Consider the following 23,700-nt stretch of genomic DNA (forward strand, 5'->3'; position numbering starts at 1 on the left):
CTCACTAAGATACCCTGACTCTGAACTCAGGTTGGCATGAGCTGTTTCCCAATGAAAAGATACCCCATCTATTCCCTAGGTACACACTTCTGCACATGGAGTAAAGCAATGGCAGAGCAGCTGAGAATCACCAGGGTGACAATGGCCCAGATGATGAGGGAGGAAAGGCCCGGGGCAGACAGGTGAAATCAGAATCTCAACTGGTTTGAACTTCCCAGGGTTTGAGCGAAAGGAGCACAGGGAATATTTATTTTCATCTGAAGGAGTCATGTGCATCTGTATCTGGGGGACTTTTGCTGCTGCCTGGTTTTATCTGGGCAAGACATTTGTCCTTATGGGAGTAAGTGGCTTCAAATCCTCTTTCTACAAGTCCCCCACTTCCTTCCTTATAAAGGGGGAAATCCTCCACTAGTCATCGTGGGACAGGCAGGTGGACATACAAGTAGATGGGTATTGTGGGCCACAAGCAATTTTTATGCAGGAAGGTTCTTCTCACACGCCCTGGAGAGAAATTATTTTAAAGCAAACAAAGCCTACTTCAGTGAGAGAGGTTCCCTGGAACATGCTGGTGATATTCCTTCCATTTTTTTAGTTGTTTTTATTTTTTTTTCTTTAAAGTCCATTGATCGTCACAAAAACCAAGAAATGCAACTAAGGAGAAAACAAATGTCCAACGGAGATCTAAGAACCCAGAGCTACGGAGGAGACGGCACTGGACTGCTGGGTGTTCAAGAGGGGGCGGGAGGGGCAGTCTCCACGGGGCAGCTGGCCATGGGAAACACAGGAAGGTGAGGCCACCTGGCAGGGCCGGGTGGTTATGTTAATCGTTGCACGATGACGGCGTTGAGCAGGTTGGCTTCCTTAAGGGTCTGGTTCTCATCAGCCAGCTCTTTGTTCGGGAAAGTAGTCATGAGGACAAAGCTGGTGGCGGCCATGGCCGGCCGGGCGTCCACAATGAAGAGTCGGATGTCACTGATCCTGGTGGAGCAGGGGTGAGTGGGAAGTGGGTGAGCAGTGCCCTTCTCTGCTTCCCACAAACCCCACCCTGCAGCAGGAAGCACCACATCCCCCAAGCCCCCTCCCCTGGCCCTGTCTTCTAGAGAGTGGCCAAAGCTCTCCTTTGGAAGCCCATCTGAGCAGGCCACTCCCTTGCCTGAAACCCTTCAGGGTTACTCCCATTTTCTTTGGGAGAAATACCCATCTCCTTACTGTGGTCCCAAGGCTTGACCAATTTTACACCACCCTCCTTCTCCTTTCACTTCTTCTTCATGCTATGCTCCCTGCCTACATTTGGGTCCCTCTTTCTAGAGGCTCCTCTGCCTGATTCTTTTCCTGTAATCCTAATCAAACCTTAGGCCTCAGTCAGCTCAAATGCTGCCTCCTTAGGGCAGCCTTCCCCCCAAGCTCCATCCCCTGATCTTACTCCCACAGTACTGATCAAGTTTGTAATCAAACAATTTTGGGATATGATTAAGGTCTGTCTCCCCCTGTAGACCATGAATTCCACAAGGGCAGCAAATATTATGTCTCTTTTAAAAACCACTAAAACTATTAGTGAGAAGAATTACTGAAGGTCAGTAACCCTTGAGTGCCAGGAATCCCTACTCTAGATACTGCTTGTGTCCTGAACCTGGTGACCACAAGAAGAGTCATCTGAAACAGCCAGCCTCTCCCCTAGAGTGCTTAAACAGAAACTTCTTTCTACCTCCAACACTTTAAATTTATGCGATTCACAATCTGGCACATCTAAGGGCGTAGACATCCATGATACAGTCTGAGACCTTCAGCAGAGTCCTCTTACCCACCAGCTGGTAAACTCTTGGGATGGGCTGTCCACCCGGGGGAGTTAGCAATCATGCTGAAAGGCTGGAGTTACTGAGTGCTGGTACTCAGGCAAAGAACTCAGACAAGTGACAGGAATTAATTCCCTTAAACACAAAGCGCCTAACAGTGCAGTGAACAGTTCCTACTGAACAAGAAATGTTTGAACAAAGATTCCATGTGCTCCTGGGGCTTGTTTCACAGCTTACTCAACACGAGAACCTTGTCAACACTCAAGGATTGTCAAGTCATTCACTGAGTCCCACATGTGGGTTCTGGTTCACCTGGCCTATGATTGATGACATTTAGACACTGCTAGTCTAGAAAAGGAGTTGTCAAATATCTTTACTCTATCCTCCCCTGCTAATCACTTCATTACTCTGTGTCTGTAAAATGAGGGAGGCAGTTTGCTTTGATCCAGGCCAGATGATCTGAGATAGTAGAGCAGGTGTTCTGGAATTCTCAAATGCCAGATCTGGAAACCTTAATAGCCTGGTCATTTTCAGAGGCCCCTTGTGGGAAGGAGGTGAAGAAAGCCATGGGTGGGATGCTGGTACTGTGTCTCCTCTCCTCTCTAGCAAGCACAGCTGTTCAAATTTTATCTGTTCTACCTTTGGGATTTAGCATGAGATTTCCTTTGAACAAAGAGTTTGATGGCTGAAAAAATCCCTAAGGAATCCAATCCCCTAATTTTACAGGTAAGGAATGAGAACCACAGTAGGTAAGAGAGCAATCACTGGCCACATTTAATGGAATTAGGGGCCAAAGGCTTCAGACTTGCATGCTTTCCATTCCATTGCCTCCTTTTCGAAAAGCATGGAGTGCCTGCTGGGGTTAGAAGAAAAAACAGCCCCCCTGCCTCCCCCTTTGGTGGGAATCTCTGGGACCCTCCTAAAATAAGGTAGGCCAGACAATATAAGGTACCTGTGGCTGTGATTAAATTTTTGCACCAGCCTCCCGCCATCAGCAAGCCGTATTTGGATGTTTGTGGTAGGCTGTGTCTCGTCGATGGAGATGGAAGAGCTGGCTTTGGCTTCATTTTCTGCTTGCTGGGCTGGAAAGACGGTATTCAATACCTGGGGTGCAGTGCTGAGGAGAGAGGATCCAGTCAGGACACTAACAAAAACAAGGCACGAGGGAAATCCTGTCTCAGATTTGTACTAAGCAGTTGCTGCACCTGGCATTGTGTTTGGTGTTGCTGAAACAGGAATGACTAAGACAGAATGCCTGCCCTCATGGAACTTACAGGCCCAGCAGAACTCTCCTCAGACTCTGAGTTACTGCTAGCTCCCCCTCACTCCTAATAACATTGGGCAAGTTATTCAATCCCCTCTTCCTTGATGTCCTCACATGAATAAGGGCTTAAAGAGAGGAAAGCTGTATGCATGGCAGCCTGGGGTGGGAGAGACCATGGCCGGAACTTGAAGGGTCCAACAGACCAGGATGTGTTTAGCTTCAGAGAGGTGGAGGGCAGAATGAGGAGAGGAGCACTCCAAGTCTGCAGTGGAGGCAGGCTTGACACAGCCTGGCAGTGGCTGATGGACATAAGGGATGAGCCTAGACTCTTTCTCTGTGATGGACTTTTCAGGCCTGCATTCCCTACTGAAATCTCACTCATGTGTCTATTTCATACTCATGTGCCAACTATGAGAAAGGGGGATGGATGCGGGATTTCCTGAAGACCAACTAAGTGCCCGGCACCATAGGGGTTGATTATATCTTATGAATAAGACACGGTGTCTGCTGCAGTGTTCAGAGCTCGCAGATGGACCGGGGCTAGAATTCACCCACTAGCCATGGTGTGTTGAGCAAGTTACTTAAGCTCCCTTAATTTCAACAAGGGTAGTAACAAGGATTTTTAACAAGGGTTAAGGCTACCAGCCTTGCTCAGTTTTTGTAGGGATTTAAGGAGTGAATCAAATAAAGCAATTAGAGTAGCTGACAAACAAAATGTACATAGAACTCCCAATTCTCCACAACCATTTAAAGCCTTTGTCTCTCTCCTGTAAACCACCATACATCTCACCCTCAGCCTTTCTCTTAGCACAGTGGTCAGCAAACCGCGGCTCGCGAGCCACATGTGGCTCTTCGGCCCCTTGAGTGTGACTCTTCCACAAAATACCACGTCCAGGCGCGCACGTACAGTGGGATTAAAACTTCGTGGCCCATGCACAGAAGTCAGTTTTCGGCCCGGGCGAGTCTATTTTGAAGAAGTGGCGTTAGAAGAAGTGGGGGTACGTTCGCTGAGGTCGACCCCTCAGATTGAGGACGTTTTTAGCAAAGGCCAGCTTAGGAGTAACCTAATTAAGTTAATAACAATGTACCTACCTATATAGTTTAAGTTTAAAAAATTTGGCTCTCAAAAGAAATTTCAATCGTTGTACTGTTGATATTTGGCTCTGCTGACTAATGAGTTTGCTGACCACTGTCTTAGCAGATGCCCTGGCCTAGGCCTTTGCAAATCAGAGGCTATTAGACCAAAGCTTGCTTGTTTCCCCTGAAAGCCTCTAATCAGATCAGCCCCTATACCTCTCCCTTCCCTCTGATCTTTAAACCTAAGAAGGGTACTCTTAGCACATTCAACTGGAAGTCGTTTCCCAAGTGTGCTTCCTGGGGTCCTAGTCCCTTGAGATATCTCCAGGAAAGTTTCAGAAATGCCACATATTACTACACCAGCAGCATCATGGGGCACTAGTGTATTAAAGGTATTGAGAGATTGTGCGGTTAAGGCAAACTTATTCTAGCACCATGTTCTTTTCATGTTACACTTGTTGATCACTTGCAGAGAATTTCAATCTACTAAATGGCAGCCATTATTATTCAGGAGTCAGTGTGATGCTGGAGAAAGAGCATAAGACCAGCCATCTGGTCCCAGCTCTACCACTAAATTAAACAAGAGGACTGGCCTTGAACAAGTCACTTGACTTCCCAGGGCTTCAGTTTCTCCAGGTGTAGCACAAGGAACTGTTCTGCTATGAGGATTAGATAAGATAATGTATGCAGAATGCCCAAGACAGGACACTCCAAACAAGAAAGCAACTGGTATTTTTGGCTTTCTTCCTAGTACAGCCTCTTGCATAGAGCTGGTGCTCATCATCTGAAGGTCAAAGAAGGCCTGACACATGGACTTGCCATGCGTCTGACTGTTTCTCTTGCATACTCTGAAAATAAGGTGGGTTAGGGAAGCATGATGAATATAGTGTATGTTTACGAAGCACCCATTACCAAGATGGACCCTGTGCAGAGTACTTTACAAGTATTAGTTCACTTAATCCTCACAACAGCCTGCAAGGAAGGGATTCAGCATCTCCACTTTACAGATGAGGAAACCGAGGCACAGTGGGATTAAGCAACTCACCCAAAATTCCAGTGTTGGTTCTAGGTGAAGCCAGGATATAATCCAAGCTGTCTAGCTCTAGGTCCTGTGCTCCTAACACCTACCACACTTTCCTGCTATGTCTGGGAGTCAGGCAGACATAGACTTGATTTCAGAAACATTACCCCCAAGATGAAATTTCCTCATCAATAAAATGGGAGTTAAATAAAATCCCCCATAATTACTAATAGCTAAAAATAATGCACCATACCCAGAATATAGAAGAAACACAAATAGAAGTCTATGTGGCTATGTAAGAACATCCAGGGTAGCCCTAGCTGGTTTGGCTCAGTGGATAGAGCGTCGGCCTGTGGACTGAAAGGTCCCCGGTTCGATTCAGGTCAAGGGCACATGCCTGGGTTGTGGGCTCGATCCCCAATGGAGGGGCGTGCAGGATACAGCCAATCAATGATTCTCTATCATCACTGATGTTTCTATCTCTCTCTCCCTCTCCCGTCCTGTCTGATATATTCCAGGGTAAAATGTAGTATGGAGGGACATGGTAGTCTTGCAAACTCAAAGACCTAAGTAACCACAAAGGATGGTCTGAAATTAAAATTTAACTAAAAGCAGTTGGTGGGTAGTCACCTCCTAGGCCGGTATCTTCACTGATAAGGTCATCCTTTACCTTAACTGAGCCTATCTGTCTTTTTGCATCTATGATAACACATCCTTGAAACATCTGGGTAACTTGTAACTTCCCTTTTTCTGGGCCCCTTGGGTCACAACCTAATGTGCCTGGGCGCCAGGACAGATACCACAAATTCCTTTGTTGTCATTGTTGTCATGTTAATTGTTGATTGTTAACTATCCTGCACCCACTTATGTGTCTATCATTTTGCTTTTTATCCAATCCCAGAGGTTTCCCCACTTTGCTTTCTCCTACCTCTCTTGTCTATCACCAGTGGATTTCATGTAACACACCTACATCTCCTCCTTTGATTGCAATGTATAAAAATAGATAAAAGACCGCCATTCTCTGGAGCATTATCCCAAATCATTGAGATACTGCTTCCTGGCAATTGTCGACAGTTTGGCTCAAATAAACTCACAAAAATTCTTTACAGGTTTAAATATTTTTACGTTAACATGTTGTAGAATTATGCACCTGAAACCTGTATAATTTTGTTAACCAGTGTCACTCCAATCCTATCTAATAATAGACAAACATGGTAATTGGCCGTACCTTCGCTACATCTCCCATTAGCTAATCAGCGTGATATGCAAATTAACCACCAACAAAGATGGCGGTTAATTTGCATACGTAGGCTCCAAGGGGTGGAGCGAAGCCTGACGGCCTGGGGCAGCGGAGCAGCGAGGCCTGACGTTTCCTGGGCCAGCAGAGCAGCGAGGCCTCACAGCTCCGGGGCTGGCTCTGGCCAGAACTCGGCCAGAGCGAAGGCCTGGGCCCCGGGCGCTGGAGGCAAACCGGTGCCAGCACCCAGGAGAAAGGAAGGCCTATTGCACGAATCTCTTCGTGCAACAGGCCTCTAGTAAACTTAATAACAAGAAAAAAAATAAGCCTCAGAATCCTTATTTATAGAATGTGGATCAAAACAGGATTAAAAGCCATAATACATATGAAATACTTAGTATAGTGCTTAGTTAACTGTAGAAAAACACTCAAATAGCTGATTGCTATCATTCTTCAAGGTCCTCTTCCACTTATGTTTGCCTAAATTCTGGACCCAAATCACTCAGAGATGCTACTGTCTACCCATGGGCTGTAAATGGAAGGTCACTTGAGAGGCACTCCAGCCTAAGCTGAGAGGTAGGGAGTGGAGAAGAAACCTCAATACTGGCCTTGTGATTCTAATTTGAAGCAAGACATTCAAAGAACATTAGATCTATATTGTTCTAATCATTGTGTAGGACAGCCATGTTCAAGGGATGCCCAGTCTGTGTCTGGTGCTTGAGAACTGCTATCACCTGAGTCATTCCTCTCCAGCAGTGGCTGAGCCATCTGTAGCAGTGAGGGCACTTCATCCAGGGGCAGGAATGGTCAGATCAGATCAGACATCTATCAAAAAAGGAGTTTCTTTACTGTCTCCCTGAAAATATCATGAGTCACAGGGAAACTGAGTCTTATTCAGATCAAGAGCTTGAATCATCTGACTGCTCATTTCCTTTGTAGTGAAAATAAAGTAGACACTAAGATGCTTTGTTTCCACAATTACAAGTTCTGAGACCCTGCCATCAAAATTGACTACTACAAAGCAAGGTGAGCAGCCAAAGCTCATCCCCACACTGTAATGACCCAGCTCCACCCAAGTGCAACTCCTGGTGTTTGTTACTCAAACTCAAATAAATGCAGTCTTATCCAAACCTTCAAATTAGTTCCCATGCAAACTGCAACAGCTAAAACAATAAAGTAAGTGTAACGTAACTGAAAGAATTTTTTCAACTGAGAACAATCTATTCATTCACTTCAAAGTATTTTTTCAGATCATCAGAGAAAAAACCCCAGGATTGACTTTTGAGGCAAATCTGAGGAAATTTTTTTAAACTTTTGGTTCCTGATCATTTTAGTTGACAAGATGACAATGGAAAACAGTAAAATTTATGGGTAAAATTAAAAAACACACAAAAACAAACAAACAAAAAACCCCCCACAAAATGGAACAACAAAAAACAAACCCAAAAGGTTATCCATCTGGTTTAGACTAAAAAGTTAAATCCCATCTCACTTAACTATATAAAACTTTTTTTTAAAGCCCTGGCCAGTGTGGCTCAGTTGATTGAGCATTGTTCTGTGCACCAAAAGGTTGCCTGTTTGTTTTTTTTAAAGTAATTTTTGACATATTTTTATTGATTTCAGAGAGGAAGGGAGAGGGAGAGAAAGATAGAAACATCAATGAGAGAGAATCATTGATTGGCTGCCTCCTGCACGCCCCACACTGGGGATCGATCCCACAACCCAGGCATGTGCCCTTGACCGGAATTGAACCCAGGACTCTTCAGTCCACAGGCCGACGCTTTATCCACTGAGCCAAACCGGCTAGGGCAAAAGGTTGCCAGTTTGAGTCCCCAGCAGGGCATATGCTTGTGGGCTCTATTCCCGATAGGGGGCGTGCCAGAGGCAGCCAACTGATTGATATTTTGCTCTCACATCTATGTTTTTTCTCTCTCTCCCTCCCTCTCTTAAAAAACAAACAAAAAAAGCCAATAAGAACACATTAAAAATAAAAAAACACCAGAACTAAAATAAAATGAAAGTGGAACTGGCAATGAACATTTATTTAGCTGACAAACACCACACCTGATCATCAAACTGTCTCCATCTGTGGGTTCATCCTCCACACTAATAAAGTATGTATTCCCATCCTGCTAAAACAGACTGCCTTACAAATATTTTCATTTTTTGAGATGCGGAGTCTTGTACGCCTAATATTGTTGTATCTTCTAATAGTAAAAGCATTTCCTGTTAGTATTATGAAACTGAACAATCCCCAAACTACATGGTGTTCTGAGCCTTTCCCTATAATTGCTGGTGGGTAAAAAACTGATAAAACCTTTTTTGGAGATCAATTTGACAACGTAAAAATGTGAAGACCTTTGGAGCCAGCAATTTTACTCCTAGTCCATGATTAAGAGGCATACGAAGATTTAATTAGAGATATTCACTGCAATGTTGTTCATAATACTGGCAGCTGCCTAAATGTTTAACAGCAGAGACTGGTTCAATTATAGCACATACGTAGGACAGAAAATTATATTAGCATTAGAAATAAAGTTATAGAAATACATCTGCTGATATGGAATGACAGCAATACTATATGGATTAGGCAAAATAGCAGGTGCTAAAACAGCATGTTTACACACATACTGTACATATACCAGTAAAACTAGGATACTTCCAGGATACTGACTGAGTATACTGGGAGTTAGGTTTAGGAATAGTTTTTATTCTTTATCTGCATTTTCTATTTTTTTAAAAAAGATAAACACAATCCATTTCAATAATATTAAAAGAAAAAAATTATCTGGTGCTCTACAAAGCTTACCATAGCTGACAGGGAAGCTACAAATGGACTACCTTGAGAATCGTTGTCCTGGACTAACCCAGGACCCCAATGTGGTAGGTAAAATGATGAGCAGGGTGGACTTAACTAAGTTGGTTCTGGTAAATTATACTCTGTTGGTCTCTAATGCCCTGAGCTATGACCCTTGCCTCTGATGAGGCATGATGGCCGACAGGGAGGTAGGGAATCCTAGGAGAGGGCCAGCCAGCAGCTCAAAGAGCACAGCTGTTGATAGACCACATTTTGATCCCTGCAGATGAGGGTGAGAAGAGCAAGGGCAATGGAAGAGCTACCAGATCTAGGTCAGAGAGGATTTCTTGTGATGCAGGAGTGTGGGAAGGAATGCCATTAGAAGCCCGTGTTCTGGCTCCAACACATACCAGTCATGTACCCAAGGGTAACCCTTAAAGTCCAAGAGCCTCAGCTTTCTCTTTGTAAAATAAGGACTATGCTCTGAGTGCCTCTCATGTGTACTCAGTTCCCTCTGAAGAATAATGGTCAAGTGACCCCATGACCATGGCCAAAGTGAATGGGACCCTAAGAGAAGGCAGCCTGCATATAGGCTGGTCAAGGGTCTGGTGGGAGAACTCTGCCTATCAGAGGTAACAGTGCCTATCAATTAACCAGATCCCATCAGAGGTCTGAATGCAAGATGGAGGCCGTGGCAGAGGACACAGGCAGAAAAGTCACAGGAAGTGACAGAGTGAGTATCAGGAAGGACCAGAGAAGTAAGAGATAAGAGCTAACATAATGGTTGACCAGTAGCCTGCACTGGGCAACAGTATCCTTGAGCTTTTCTGGATCCTGAACAATGCTGCTGCAGGGCTTGCTGGGAGGGAAGAGTCCAAGATCCCTTATTCCCCCTGAATCCCCATTTCAGATGACCTGAGTATGTGTGTCTGTTTCAGCCTGAAGCCATCAAGACTTCACACTCTAAATTACTGAGTCAAAGCAGCAATGTGTTACCCTTACTGCTCATTGTGGGGCAGTGCTCTGTGTGCTCCTCAAAACAATAATCAAAGAGGTAAGGACTCTCATCAGTCCCATTTTATAACTGGGAAAACTGAGGCTATACAATCCAAGGTCATGCATGGGGCTAGAAAATGAAGATTTAAACTCAGGTCTATTAACATCAAAGTCCACATTCTCCATAATTTTCCTCCCATAAAAATAAAATGGGAAATACTTTGTAAAGAGTAAAGACTTATACAAAGTGAGCAATACACAGGATATGCTGAGCCTAACAGGCAGTTCCACTCCTACCTGTGCTGCTCCTTACCTGCCCAGTTTCTGACCCTCGCCCGTGAAGGCTTTGAAGGCTCCTTTGGGCTTCACAAAGTCCTCATCTCGATGGTCCTCCATGTCCAAATTCACCTGCCCACCATGAGCTAACCTCCGCAGCTCTGCTGGCACCTCCCTGCAGGAGAAAATGCAATGCTGGGACCCACACAGAGAAGGATGGGAATGACAGTGATAGTATAAACTTTTCAGTGAAAATCGTTGGGCCTCCACAGAAAGCTGGCTACTCTCATGGCTGTTTGCCTCCCTTTCCCTCGTCTACTCAAAGGCATGGTAGAGACCTGTATTTACTTGGTCAGTTGGTTATGCTCAAGGACCAAACAAAACAAGACACAGAAGCAGATCTGTGAATCTATACCTCAACTGTGCTAAATCTGCTTACAAATGTTTACTTCTTAAATAGTAAATACTCAGATCACCCATCTCACTCAATGACATGGAATCTAGAAGAGGATTTTTCTGCTCACCCTCTGCGGATTGACTCCAGAAACTGGGCATTAGATGGGTCTTGGTAGCTTCTGAGTTCACCATTGTCCAGGCTGAATCCACTCTTCCAGAGCTTCAACACTATATGAACCTGTGACAAGAGGAGGTAAGCAGTCCATCCATTGTCAGGAACCTCGCAAGCACACCATTGTGAACCTGCAAGTTAGCATGTTTTTACTATTTTACTGTGCCATTATTAAAACACAGACAGACAGACAGCCTGGCTGGTGTGACTAAATGGTTGAGCATCAACCCATGCACCAAGAGGTCATAGGTGCGATTCCCGGTCAGAGCGCGTGTCCAGGTTTCCGGCTCAATCCCCAGCAGGGGGTGTGCATGAGGCAGCCAATTGATGTTGATGTTTCTCTCTCATCAATGTTTCTATCTCTCTCTTAACCTCTCTCTCTCTCTCTCTCTCTCTCTCTCTCTAATAAATAAATAAATAAATAAATACAGCACAAATACTAATGTACGCTCAGGAAATAACCAATCAAATAAGTATTAACCTAAAATAAGAAGATAATATAGCACAGATTAAAAGAATGGGCTTTAATTTAAGCAGACCTGGGTCTGTGCTTTCATTTTGCCAATCGCTAGCTCAGTGGCTGCTCTGAGCAGATGACTTAATTGAAACTGTGGCTTCCTCATCTGAAGGGTTGCCAATGTGCTTGGCATGTAGCTTGTGCTCAACTAAACTACCTACAGACTATTTAGCAGTCATTAAAAATATCTAGAACTCCCTATATGTATTCATAGAAAAGGGTCTAGAAGGCTAAAAACCAACATATTAGCAGCTGCCTCAGGTGAATAGAATTTCTATTTTCTTCTTCCTGGCCTTTTATTTTGTAATAAAAGCCCAAATGATTAAAAAATGAATACATTATGGAAACTAATGGTGACAAGGCTATATGAAAAAGTTTATGGCCCTAACTGGTTTGTCTCAGTAGATAGAGCGTCACCCTGAAGACTAAAGGTCCTGAGATCAATTCTGTGTCAAGGGCACATGCCCGGGTTGTGGGCTCAATCCCCAGTAGGAGGCGTGCAGATGCAGCTGATCAATGATTCTCTCTCTTCATTGATATTTCTATCTCTTTCTCCCTCACCCTTCCTCTCTAAAATCAATAAAATATATTTTTTTAAAAAGAGAGAGAACTTTTTAAAAAAGATAATGGCATTAATATTAAATTAAAACAACCTCAAAACTGTTTATCCTATATAATAAAAGCCTAATATGCAAATCGACCAAACTGTGGAATGACCGGTGGAATGTCTGGTTGTTATGATGCACACTGACCACCAGGGGGCAGATGCTCAACGCAGGAGCTGTCCCCTGGTGGTCAGTGCGCTCCCACAGGGGGAGTGCCACTCAGCCAGAAGCCAGGCTCACGGCGGGTGAGCGCAGTGGCGGTGGCAGGAACCTCTCTGCCTCTGTGACAGCGCTAAGGAGCAGTGAGCAGGCGGGGGATAAGGAGTGAGGGGTCCCAGAGTGTGAGAGGGTGCAGGCGGGGCTGAGGGACCCTCCCCCTCAATGCACGAATTTCATGCACCAGGCCTCTAGTATAGTATGATTAGTCTTACTGAAGGGGAGACCCTTATGCACAAGGACAAGAGAACTGGGTAATAGTAAGGAAATTTTCTTTTTAAAGTTGCATTTCACGCCTCTTCTGGTTGTCTGGAGATCATTCTTTAGCTTTGCCTATCCCACCAGACAACCCTGAATATACTGCCCCTCTGCCTGAGATCCATGGAGTGCCAGTAGACTTCTTTGTTTGTCCATCCCCTCTGCTTACCCCTTCTCAGAGCCCTCTGCCCAGCCAGATGAAAGCTACCTTGGATTCTCAGGTAAGCTTCTCTGTTCATGTGCCACAGCAAGGGCACTGTCTCTTCCCTTTCACAGGCTGCTGGTTCATATGTAACATAACCAATCCCTTCTGAAAAATGGTAGAACAGTTCACAAACTTCCCCCTAAGGAAGGTAGATGCACACTCACATCTTGACTGGAATGCCGCCTCCTTTCTCCTGCTACGTAAGCAGACTCTTCCTCTGGTGCTGCCCCAAGGCGGTAGCCACCCCCAGCAAATGGCTATAAAAGAAAAATTCATAAAGACTTGAGGAATGGGTCAATAGAGGTGGGGTTACTCACATACAATGATGTATTAAAAGCTCATTAACTACTAGATCCACTTTCCACAAATGTAGAGCTACAGGCCCAGGTGGAACTGCAGAGCCATTTACATGCCTGGTCATTAAGTGGCCAGGATTAGGGTGAGAACTGGAAGAGGGGAATGCTGCTTGGCTCAAGGGAACAGTTGCTCCTAGCTCTAGTTAATCATCACCAGGCAGAAATTGGTGTATAGGATAACGGCAGAATTTTTGATTTCCCCAAAGAGACAGAAATCCAGATTTTAAATAAAACAGGTGCCTATTAATTCAATTAAAACAAAATAAAGCAAAACACTAAGTCAAATTGGATAGGCCATATAAAATGTGTGCAGAACCCAACCCAGACCACAGGTCACAAGTTTGAAAACATTGCTCCAAATCTTGATTTCATATTAAAGGGTGGGAGAAACCGTGCTGCTCTTCTGTGTATGAGAGTAAGCGACAAATGAAAAACAAAACAAAAATTCAGTCACTACTGAGGTGAGGAGGGCCTCCTTCTCTTGCTGGAACCTGAGTCCTGTGGACAGAGACGAACTTCTATGCTCACTTTTGGTTTACTGGTCTCTCCAGGGCTCCTGGTCATTTGCTCCACAGCTACAGCTCCATGTTCCTTGGCACCTTTAAATAGATCATCCACCAGCTCATTGGGACTTCTCTTCCTGGGAGGACCAACAATCTGTTGTCCACTTCTCTCCGAGCCTCCGGCATAAAACCTGTGCGGAAAATACACATCTAACACCAAACGTACTTGAAAACACAAATACAGTATGTACCAGGTTCTGGGCTAGGTGCTGGGCACATTGAGGAGAAGGGTACTATGCCCATTTTTAAGGAACTTACTATCTAGTTGGGGACACATGTAAGGAGGCAGGCAGGCATAATGCAGTGTGAGCAGCAACAGAGGCCAGTATAAGGGGTACTCTGGAAACACTGAGCTGGGGAGGATAGTCAAGGCTTCCTAAGAAAGGTGTCTTCGGAGCTGAGTCTTGAGTAAGAGGATGAGATTATCAAGTGAAGAAATCAGGGAAGGGCATTCCAGGCATGCATGACAGCAAGTCAGCTTCGGAGAGTCCCAACTGACAATTAGCCATCCAGTGGCCAACACCTCTCCAGAACATAGCAACTATGGCCACAGTCACAAGCAGCTACCACTAGCAGTTCTGTGCTAATGGTGACAGTGGCATAGTTAGTACAGGCAGCGAGGCTCCAGTACTGGCTCTGCTGCTGAGTGACCCTGGGCAAGCCAGTGCATTGCCCTGTATCTTATTTTCCTTGTCTCTGAAATGGGAGGAAAAAAATCACATGCCCTACCTACCTGCTCCTTAAGTCAGGGCCGAAGTTCAAATCAGCAGATGTATGCAAAAGAACAAGCACAAAGTAATGCACACATGTAAGGTGGTGTGATAGAGCACCAAGAGCTCACCCAAGCCTTACCTCACCTTGCTATTCTTGTGACATATACTGGGGGCACTGTGGTGAGGGTATTTGAAAAGGTCAGGGATGCTCAAAAACAAGCCTGAAGGTACCCACATTGGGTTTTGCAATGGGCCAAGCATGGCTTGAGATTAAGTTAGCACTTTTTTACCTGGGTCTGAAAACCAGGAGTCACATAGCCTGGCTAGCTGCCTCCTTATTACTCCTATTCACAGCTGAGTCAATAGCATGTACTTGGGTAGGGGGAATTAAGAACCTATAAAAATCAGTCTCAACCTTTCATTTCCTGACATTCCCTAAGAAATGCAAGGCAGCCCTAACCGGTTTGGCTCAGTGGATAGAGCGTCGGCCTGAGGACTGAAGGGTCCCAGGTTCAATTCCGGTCAAGGGCATGTACCTTGGTTGCGGGCACATGCCCAGGAGGGGGTGTGCAGGAGGCAGCTGATCGATGTTTCTCTCTCATTGATATTTCTAACTCTCTATCCCTCTCCCTTCCTCTCTGTAAAAAAATCAATAAAATATATATAAAAAGAGAAAAGAAATGCAAGGCAAAGCTATAGGCTTTGGCAAGAACACTACCACCAGAGTCATGAGGTCTAAAATGCTGAGGAGCCAAGGAAGTAATTAGGATGTGAAATGAAGAGTCAATGCTTGGAAGAAGAGGTCATTTAGGAGTGGGGCAGTCACATACTTGATGACATTGCCTGTCACTCAAGGAGTGTAAAACCCCAAAATTAACATTTATTTCTGAACCTTGAGTGTACCCAAGAAGGCTGAAGGCAATGTAAAGTGTATTCAGATAAAATCAGAGAATAGAACACATGCAATTTCTCAGCCCACTTCCCAAATGACCATGATAACCTAACTGCATTTCCATAATGGTTATTACACAATGTTCCTTAGGAATGTCTGACAGACCGAGGCAGAGTCCAGGGAGAAGCAAAACCCGTGAAATGAGGCTGCAGCCAGTTCATTCTTGCTCATTCCGGGTAGATGAAATTCTGCTCAATGGACTGTAAGGGATCTCCAAGCCTTGCTTATGAACTAGGGGCCTGTTCATCAATTGCCTTAAAATCATTCATGCCCATAGTCCATGGACACACACAATAGTGTGATAAAGATCAGAGGTGGGAGGTAGGGGGCAGGGGTTTGCCCAGAAGGGGTCAATGGGGGGAAAAATGGGACAGCTGTAATACTTTCAGCAATAAAAATTAAAAAACAAACAAACACTAAAGTAGCCCTAACCGGTTTGGCTCAGTGGATAGAGCGTCGGCCTGCGGACTCAAGGGTCCTGGGTTCGATTCCGGTCAAGGGCATGTACCTTGTTTCTAACTCTCTATCCCTCTCCCTTCCTCTCTGTAAAATATCAGTAAAATATATTTTTAAAAAAAACAAAAACAAAACAAAACACTAAAGTAAATTCATTCAAAAAACAAAACAAAAAACATTCTTCATTCATGGTCATGACCTGGTATTTTCATTTCTAGAAACTATTCTAAGAAAATAATCTGAAATGTAGTCAAAGATTAATAGACAGATATGTTCACAGCACTAATATTTATAGTGTTAAAAAATGAAACAATCTAAATGTTGAACATCCATATGATGTATTATTATAGTCATTGAAAACACTTATAATTTTAACGACATGAAGTATTTAAGATGTAGCAGTAACCCAACAGAAAAAACAAAATTATCTGACTGTCACCATGTAAAATACAGTATTTAAAACAAAGTATATTCATACACAGAACCAAGACCAAGTGAAAACAGGCCAAAATATTAATGTAGTTACCAAATAGTAGATGAGTGTATTTTTTTTTTATTACACTATTCTGTATTTTCTACAATGAACACTAATTTCATAACATTCCTAAAAGTTAAAAACAAACAGTATGGGTGCATGTATAGTGGGGGAAAGAAACATTTATAAGCCTTTTATTGTTTATTATGTGATGTACTGCTTTTTATTTTATTTTATACTTTTATTAATATATTTTATTGATTTTTTACAGAGAGGAAGGGAGAGGGATAGAGAGTTAGAAACATCGATGAGAGAGAAACATCGATCAGCTGCCTCCTGCACACTCCCTACTGGGGACGTGCCCACAACCAAGGTACATGCCCTTCACTGGAATCGAACCTGGGACCCTTGAGTCCGCAAGCTGACGCTCTATCCACTGAGCCAAAGCAGTCAGGGCTATTTTATTTTATTTTAAAATATTATTTTATTGATTTCAGAGAGGAAGGGAGAGGAAGAGATACAAACATCAATGATGAGAGAGAATCATTGACCGGCTGCCTCCTGCATGCCCAACACTGGGGATGGAGCCCACAACCCGACCATGTGTCCTGACGGAAAATTGAACCGTTCATAGGTCACAGATCAACCACTGAGACATGCCAGCAGGGAATGATGTATTGCTTTAAAAAAAAAAAATGTTTTGTTTTGTTTTTACTGATTTTTTAGAGGGAGAGAAAGGAAGAGAAACAACAATGTGAGAGCAGAACATCAATCTGCCTCCTGCATACCCCCTTCTGGGGATTGAGCCAGCAACTTAGGCATGTCTCCTGACCAGGAATCGGACCAGCAACCTTTTGGTGCCCAGGAAGATGCTCAATTGAGCCACACTGGTCAGGGCTGTAATGCATTGCTTTTTTTAATTAAAAAGAAAATGCTGGGAAAAAATACACCAAAAATATTGATACCTGGTTACCTCTGGGTTGTGGTATTATAAGTTATTTTTTTCTTTCTTATTGATTTGTTTCCCTTCCCATAATTTTCTTCAACAAATATTTTAACAATTAAAAACAAAAATAAACCCAGAATATACCAAAATAAAAGCAGTAGTAACAGGGGACAGGGATTACTTCTAAGCTATCTCTGGGAGGTGGGGGAGACTATTTCCACTATGCGTGTGACTAGTCCACAGTAGTAATAGCTAATGGTAACCAAACACGTTTATCCTCTAGATGACTTACACATTACCATGACTTACACATTATCAAGGACTTTTCTGTGGACTGTGCTCCCCCATGAAAGACTCACCTCTGGCCCTCTTCCTCTTCCTCATCTTCATCTTGGTCATGAATGAGGTCTTTGAAGGATGTTACCCTGTTATCGCTGGAGATGCAGAAAAGAACAAAATTATCTCAGGGAAGTTCATGAAAGGTAACCCCCACCACCAGCTGTTAAGGAGTTGAGGACACCTGGGTTAGATTTTTTGGTGCACAGGAAGAGGATCTTTGTAGAAGACAGTTTATATGTCTTCAAGTTTATATCTCTCCAAGTTTATATGTAAAATAATGTGGCATTTATTTCTTCAAGGTGACATAGGATTGAGAATAAGTTTAGAAAGGGGGAGAGGAACAAAATGGGGGTATGCACTATTTAAAAAACTTACTAATGGCCCTATCCGGTTTGGCTCAGTGGAGAGCTTTGGCCTGTGGACTGAAGGGTCCTAGGTTCAATTCCGGTTGAGAGCACAGGCCCAGGTTGTGGGCTCAATCCCCGGTTGGGGGCGTGCAGGAGGCAGCCAATCAATGATTCTTTCATCATTGATGTTTCTCTCTCTCTCACCCTCTCCCTTTCTCTCTGAAATCAATAAAAAAAATTTTTTTATTTTTTATTTATTTATTTATTTTTTTTAATATATTTTATTGATTTTTTACAGAGAGGAAGGGAGAGAGATAGAGAGTTAGAAACATCGATGAGAGAGAAACATCGATCAGCTGCCTCCTGCACATCTCCTACTGGGGATGTGCCCGCAACCCAGGTACATGCCCTTGACCGGAATCGAACCTGGGACCCTTCAGTCCACAGGCCGACGCTCTATCCACTGAGCCAAACCGGTTCCAGCAAAAAAAGTTTTTTAAATAAGTATTTTTAGTGTTTAGAAAAAAGCAGAGTTGTCTGAGGTGTGGTAGAGAGGCACACACAAAATGGGTGTGTGAAGGATTAACTCCCTCTTCTGATGTTGTCTTACTGACACTTTTTTTCTAGTTTAGATTTGTCCACGAAGAACAATCTTAGTTTTTCAAGGATCACAAGACACAAATTATATAAAAACATTTCCTGTATTTCTTAGGAGAAAATAATAGCATTCCTATGATATGGGGGCAAGAGGGCAATACAGATTTAGTGAGGCTAGACAGGAAAGGAAGAATTGTTTAACTAGGAAGAAAGTTCCAGTTCAGTCTAGAAGGAAACAAGTAGGGGACAGAACAGGCTTTGAGGTTCCATCAACTAGAAATGGGAAGATAAAGACCAACTGGTGAGGCGAATACATTCCCTGATCAAGTTAGTTGTGAGCAACTTCCTCGGCATTCTTTGATGCTCTATATGACATGGGTAAAAAAAACAAAAAACAAAAAAACCTGGCTTTCTGTTGTTAAACACTTTCTAATACACATGTGTGCACTTGCTTGAGTAAAACACTTGTTCTGGATATGGGTTTCTTTCCCCAAAAGTTCTTATATCTAGACTCTGACATCACCTAATACAGATTCTGATGTTCACATATCTGGGTCCGATCCCAACTTAGCGTCCTACCCTAGGATTCTGGGCATACTAATAAAGTTTCTAAGCCTTTGTTTTTTCATGTGGAAATGGAGATAATCATAGCACCAACCTCATAGGCTTTCTGTGAACAACCGGGGTACTGATGCATAATGTAGCACATTTCAAGTGCTACTCTTGAGCAACGGCTCTCAAAGTGTTGGTCCTTGGACTGGAGCATCGGTATTACTTATGAAACTGTGAGAAATGCAAATCCTCGGACCCCACTTTAGACCTCTTCAAACAGAAACTATGGAGGAGTGTCTAGCAATCTGCTTTTAAGGAGCCCTCCAAGTAATTCTGATGCATGTTCCAGTTTGAGAAACACTGCTCTGAGAGTTACCTTAATGGTATGGATGTCTTGAGGACACTGCCAATTTCAGAATATTTTGTCTATGTCCTCCACAAGTTGGCAAAATGTCTCAGAAATCTCAATTTTTCAACATCAAAACTGTCTCTCCCAGGCTACCGTGGAACCCTGAAGTGGCACAAATGTCCTTTGCCAGACATTTTCTGCAGTGCGGATTATCCAATACAGAAACCACTAGTCACATGTGGCTACTGAGCATTTGAAATGTGGTTAAGTACAAATATTTAATTTTAATTAAACAACCACATGAGGCTAGTGGCTATAATGGACAGTATAATTTTAGATCAGACAATGGTAGTCCCTGAAATTCTCAAAAAGTATAGTTTTGTTAGATGGAAGAAAAAGACAAAATAGGAACTAACTGCTACCTCTTGGTTGACCCTGTGCTAGGTACAGGGGTGGGAGATGCTGAACGGGGAAGTAGAAGTAACTCTGGAATTAGACAGACTTGGGCTTGAATCTGGCATAAGAGCAACTGTGAGTTACTCAACCTTTCTAAGGCTCAGCATCTTGACCTGTGAAATGGTGAGCACCCTACCTACTTCCACAGCTACTGAGATATAAGAGAACGTGAGGATACCTGGCAGAGCTTGACAGATGTGGGTGCTCCTGAAATACCAGCCCCTACCACTTCTTGGGACTTATGATTTACTTAGTGATAAAAAACGAAGTTAAATGTCAGAAGAAGAGTTCACAAAAACACAGTAGAGATGTTACCGAGCAGAAAAAGGATATGCGTCAAATAAGTGAATTACAGTTGTGACTGGAGTTCTGAGGAACAGGGTTGTGGTGTCCTGCCTGTGGGTTGGGGATAACATGCTCAATAGGGAAGGTGGGACTGAAGCTAAACCCGGAGAGAAGCAGGAGATCTGGACAGGCAGAAAGCAAGAGTGGGCATGCCCCATCCGATAAGAGGCTCAAACAAAAGTGAAAGAACCAAAAACAAGGCAAAATTGAGACACCAAGAAATCAGTGAGGTGAATGAGAAAAGGGGGTTACGATTAGGATGGCAAGTTCACTGCACTCTGGAGGACCCTGAAAGTCCACAAGGAGAGGCAGGACATAATTCAGCTGAACGCTGAATGCTGGAACCAGATTGCTGCATTTAGATCCTTGTTTTACTAGCGGTGTGATCTTGGGAAAATGCCCAGCTTCAGTGTCTTCACCTGTAAAATGGAAATAACAGCAGTATCCACCTCACAGAGTAGTAGTGAGGACTAAAGAGATATATGTACAGACTTAATCCAGTGCCTGGTACTTGGTAAGTGCTCAATAAATGACTGTTACTATGAAGGAATTTAGATTTTCTCCTGTAGCAATGATTAACCTTTTTATGTCCTGAAGACCTTTGAGAATCTGACAAATGCTATGGATTTCCTTGCCAGAAAAAATACTACAAACAAATTTTTGCCTACAATCTCAGGTAATTTATGAACCTTCTCACCATTCCATGGATTTCTCCAAAGAGTTCAGAGCCACCCCACTAAGAACCCTTGCTCTAGAGTCAAAGGAGTAACTTACTAATTGTCATTCATAGCAGCAGCAACGACATGAAAGATATCTGAGATGAAAGAGAGTGGAGCATGGGGAGAGCCCAGAGGAGACTAAGTGTCCTGCAACAGTCAAGTCAAACCGGACTGGGGGTGGGAAGAAGCAGGCCCCACACAGAACTCCTTTGAGGTGCCAGCACAAGCTCGGCTTCTACGAATGTAGTCAGTGTTTTCCTTCTGGACAAGGACAACATTGCAACAAACTGCCCTTCCTTTCCCTCAATGCCAAGTCTGAGGTTTAACCAAAGCAATAAAGTAAGGCCTTTGGGTCTGCATGTGTTCAGCCTTTTACTGCCCTCAGTCTTAACATTAAACTCTCCTATTTCCTTGATTCTTTTACTTTATGTCTATTTCTAAATATGTATACTTGCTGTGAAATGACAAGAAACATAAAGAAAAAATGGGGAAGGTGAGAATGGATGCCAGTAGTAATAAAATGACAATAATAGCTCTTTGTGTTCAAAGTGCTTTGTAAATATTAACTCATTTAATCTCCTATTTGGTAGGGACTATTATCATTCCCATTTGACAAGTGAGAAAAACTGAGGGACTGAGATGTTAAGTAACCTGCCCAAGGTCACAGATCTCTTAACCACTCCCTTAATAGGACGTTGGGATTACTAGGAAAGAGAGGTGTGAATACGTGACTGACATCATAGGCTAAGTTTCAACTTCTCCCGCTCTATCTCTCTGACATGCCAACACCCCAACAGTAACCTGGGGTGGCTATGAAATCAGCTATTTATACCAGCAGCTGCAAGAGCCCTTATTCTATAACTATGTCCCAAGCAGTAACAACCTGATGTGCCATTAAGGACATCTCACAGGTTAGCACCTAGGAATAATGAAAAGATCAGTTGTCTACAACCTCTTTCTTCTGGAAATGGGAGGAAGGGAAAGTAGTTAAGGAAGCAATGAGATCGGGGGTTAGTGTTCTGTTGAAGGGAGGAAATGTGCCTTGGCTGGTGTGGCTCAATGGTTAAAGCACCAGCCCAAGCACTAAAGGGTTGGGGGTTCAATTCCCTTTCAAGGGCTCATACCTGGGTTGGTTGCAGGTTCATTCCCTGCTGCAGTCAGGGTGCATGCAGGAGGCAACCAATTGATGTGTCTCTCACATCGATGTTTCTCTCTCCCTCTCTCTCTGAAAATTAATTGAAAAAATCCTCAAGTGAGGATTAACCAAAAAGTAAATAAATAAATAAAAATAAAGGGACATGTAATTTAAGGCTCAGAAACACAATTAGCAACTCACTGGCAAAGAAACACTATATCTATATTCCAGGATTGAAGTCAAACCCAAATACATTTACTTTCTCTAAGACTTTTTTTTCTTAAATATATTTTTATTGATTTCAGAGGAGAAAGGAGAGGGAGAGAGAGATAGAAACATCGATGATGAGAGAGAATCATTGATCGGCTGCCTCCTGCACACCCCACCCCTGGGATTGAGCCTGTAATCCAGGCATGTGCCCAGACCAGGAATCGAACCATGACCTCCTGGGTCACAGGTCGACACTCAACCACTGAGCCATGCCAGCTGGACTCTAAGACTTCTTAATAGGGTAATGGGCATCCTAAAATGTCAACAAACAATCTAAAACAACAACAAAACCCCTTTTAAAGTCTAATCTTGTACACCTACAGCACCCCTGAAAGGAAGTCCTTCAGTTTCTACTGAAACCTCAGAGATGAAGAGGCCACTCCTGACTTTCATAAATAAAAGACCCTCAAACACCTTAAAAGGAGGTTCTGAGGTTTCCCCCAGGATGATCATAAACCACACTCACTAAGAGTCCCCATCTGAGAGTGTCATGCATATCTCTACAGGAAAGGAGCAGTGAGGTCAAACAGGGTTGGATTGGGGGAAGGCAGGCTCGACATAGAGTTCCTCTAAGGAGTTAGCACAAGCTTGGCTTCTGAGAATGCCACCAGAGTTTTCCTTCTGGACAAAGAACTAGGACCCACCAGTCAGTCTAGCTTCGTCACTGAAACTCACTGTTCCATATGCCCAGGCCTGAACCCTCTGTCAGCTAGGAAACAGCTCCTCATCACTGCTGGAAGCACACCCATATAGCCCTTACCTGGAGACTGTGCCTCTGGATACTGAACTGGGGGTTGCCTGCGAAATGGTCACAATGTCTTCGTCCCCTCCATCCTCATAAAAGCTCGCCAGGGCGATCTGAAACAGAGAGGTAGTTACTTGGGATCCGTAAACAGGCCTTCATCTAACACATAACTCCTCTGAGTACAAAGGAGCACAGACACAAAGATACGGCCCACACTTACAAGTAGGTCTGTACCTGAGGGTCACAGAAAATTAGACCAACTGTTACCTGAAACAAATTCCACCTACTCTGAGGGGGGGAAAGGCAAGAAGGCAGGCTGGGATGGAGACACTCCTCATTCTCATTTTATTTAAAAACATGATCTAGTAAAAGCTGTGTACAATTACTGAGCACTTATATGCCACATTGAGTGTAACTGCACATGTGCTAACTCACTTCATCCTCAAAGAACCCTATGTAATTTTAACCACTATCCTCTCATTTTACTGTTAATACAGAAGTCCTCAGAAATTAAGAAAACGGCCAAGGTCACACAATTGGTAAGGAGCAGAGCCA

General features: G+C 43.6%; 1 protein-coding gene across 2 annotated transcripts; it reads right to left on the reverse strand.

Moving 5' to 3' along the window:
• Positions 1 to 547: 547 nt before the first annotated feature.
• On the reverse strand, positions 548 to 23,329 carry NSFL1C (NSFL1 (p97) cofactor (p47)). 2 transcript variants are annotated; one of them, XM_014546538.1, is made up of 9 exons: positions 23,161 to 23,329; positions 17,651 to 17,725; positions 14,483 to 14,488; positions 13,715 to 13,880; positions 12,995 to 13,087; positions 10,986 to 11,095; positions 10,499 to 10,636; positions 2,746 to 2,910; positions 548 to 978 (listed from the first exon to the last, which is right to left on the reverse strand). In XM_014546538.1, exons 4-9 carry the CDS (start codon positions 13,748 to 13,750, stop codon positions 816 to 818), a joined length of 705 nt encoding a protein of 234 aa, XP_014402024.1. In that variant the 5' UTR covers positions 13,751 to 13,880; positions 14,483 to 14,488; positions 17,651 to 17,725; positions 23,161 to 23,329; the 3' UTR covers positions 548 to 815. The 2 variants fall into 2 exon arrangements, with proteins under 2 accessions (XP_014402024.1, XP_014402023.1); XM_014546537.1 differs by lacking the exon at positions 14,483 to 14,488.
• Positions 23,330 to 23,700: the final 371 nt, after the last annotated feature.

The sequence above is a fragment of the Myotis brandtii genome, unplaced genomic scaffold (assembly GCF_000412655.1).
Source record: "Myotis brandtii unplaced genomic scaffold, ASM41265v1 scaffold450, whole genome shotgun sequence".
NCBI lineage: Eukaryota > Metazoa > Chordata > Mammalia > Chiroptera > Vespertilionidae > Myotis > Myotis brandtii.

Bases quoted from the DNA above. Each gene is read 5' to 3' on its own strand.
- NSFL1C (XM_014546537.1), bottom strand. From the start codon at position 13,750: ATGACCAGGAGCCCTGGAGAGACCAGTAAACCAAAA. The intron at 10,637-10,985 runs GTGAGCAGAAAA...TTTCTCCTGCAG, and splicing joins CTGGAGTCAATCCGCAGAGG to GGAGGTGCCAGCAGAGCTGC. The intron at 2,911-10,498 runs GTAAGGAGCAGC...CTCTCTCCTCAG, and splicing joins GAGGGTCAGAAACTGGGCAG to CACTGCACCCCAGGTATTGA.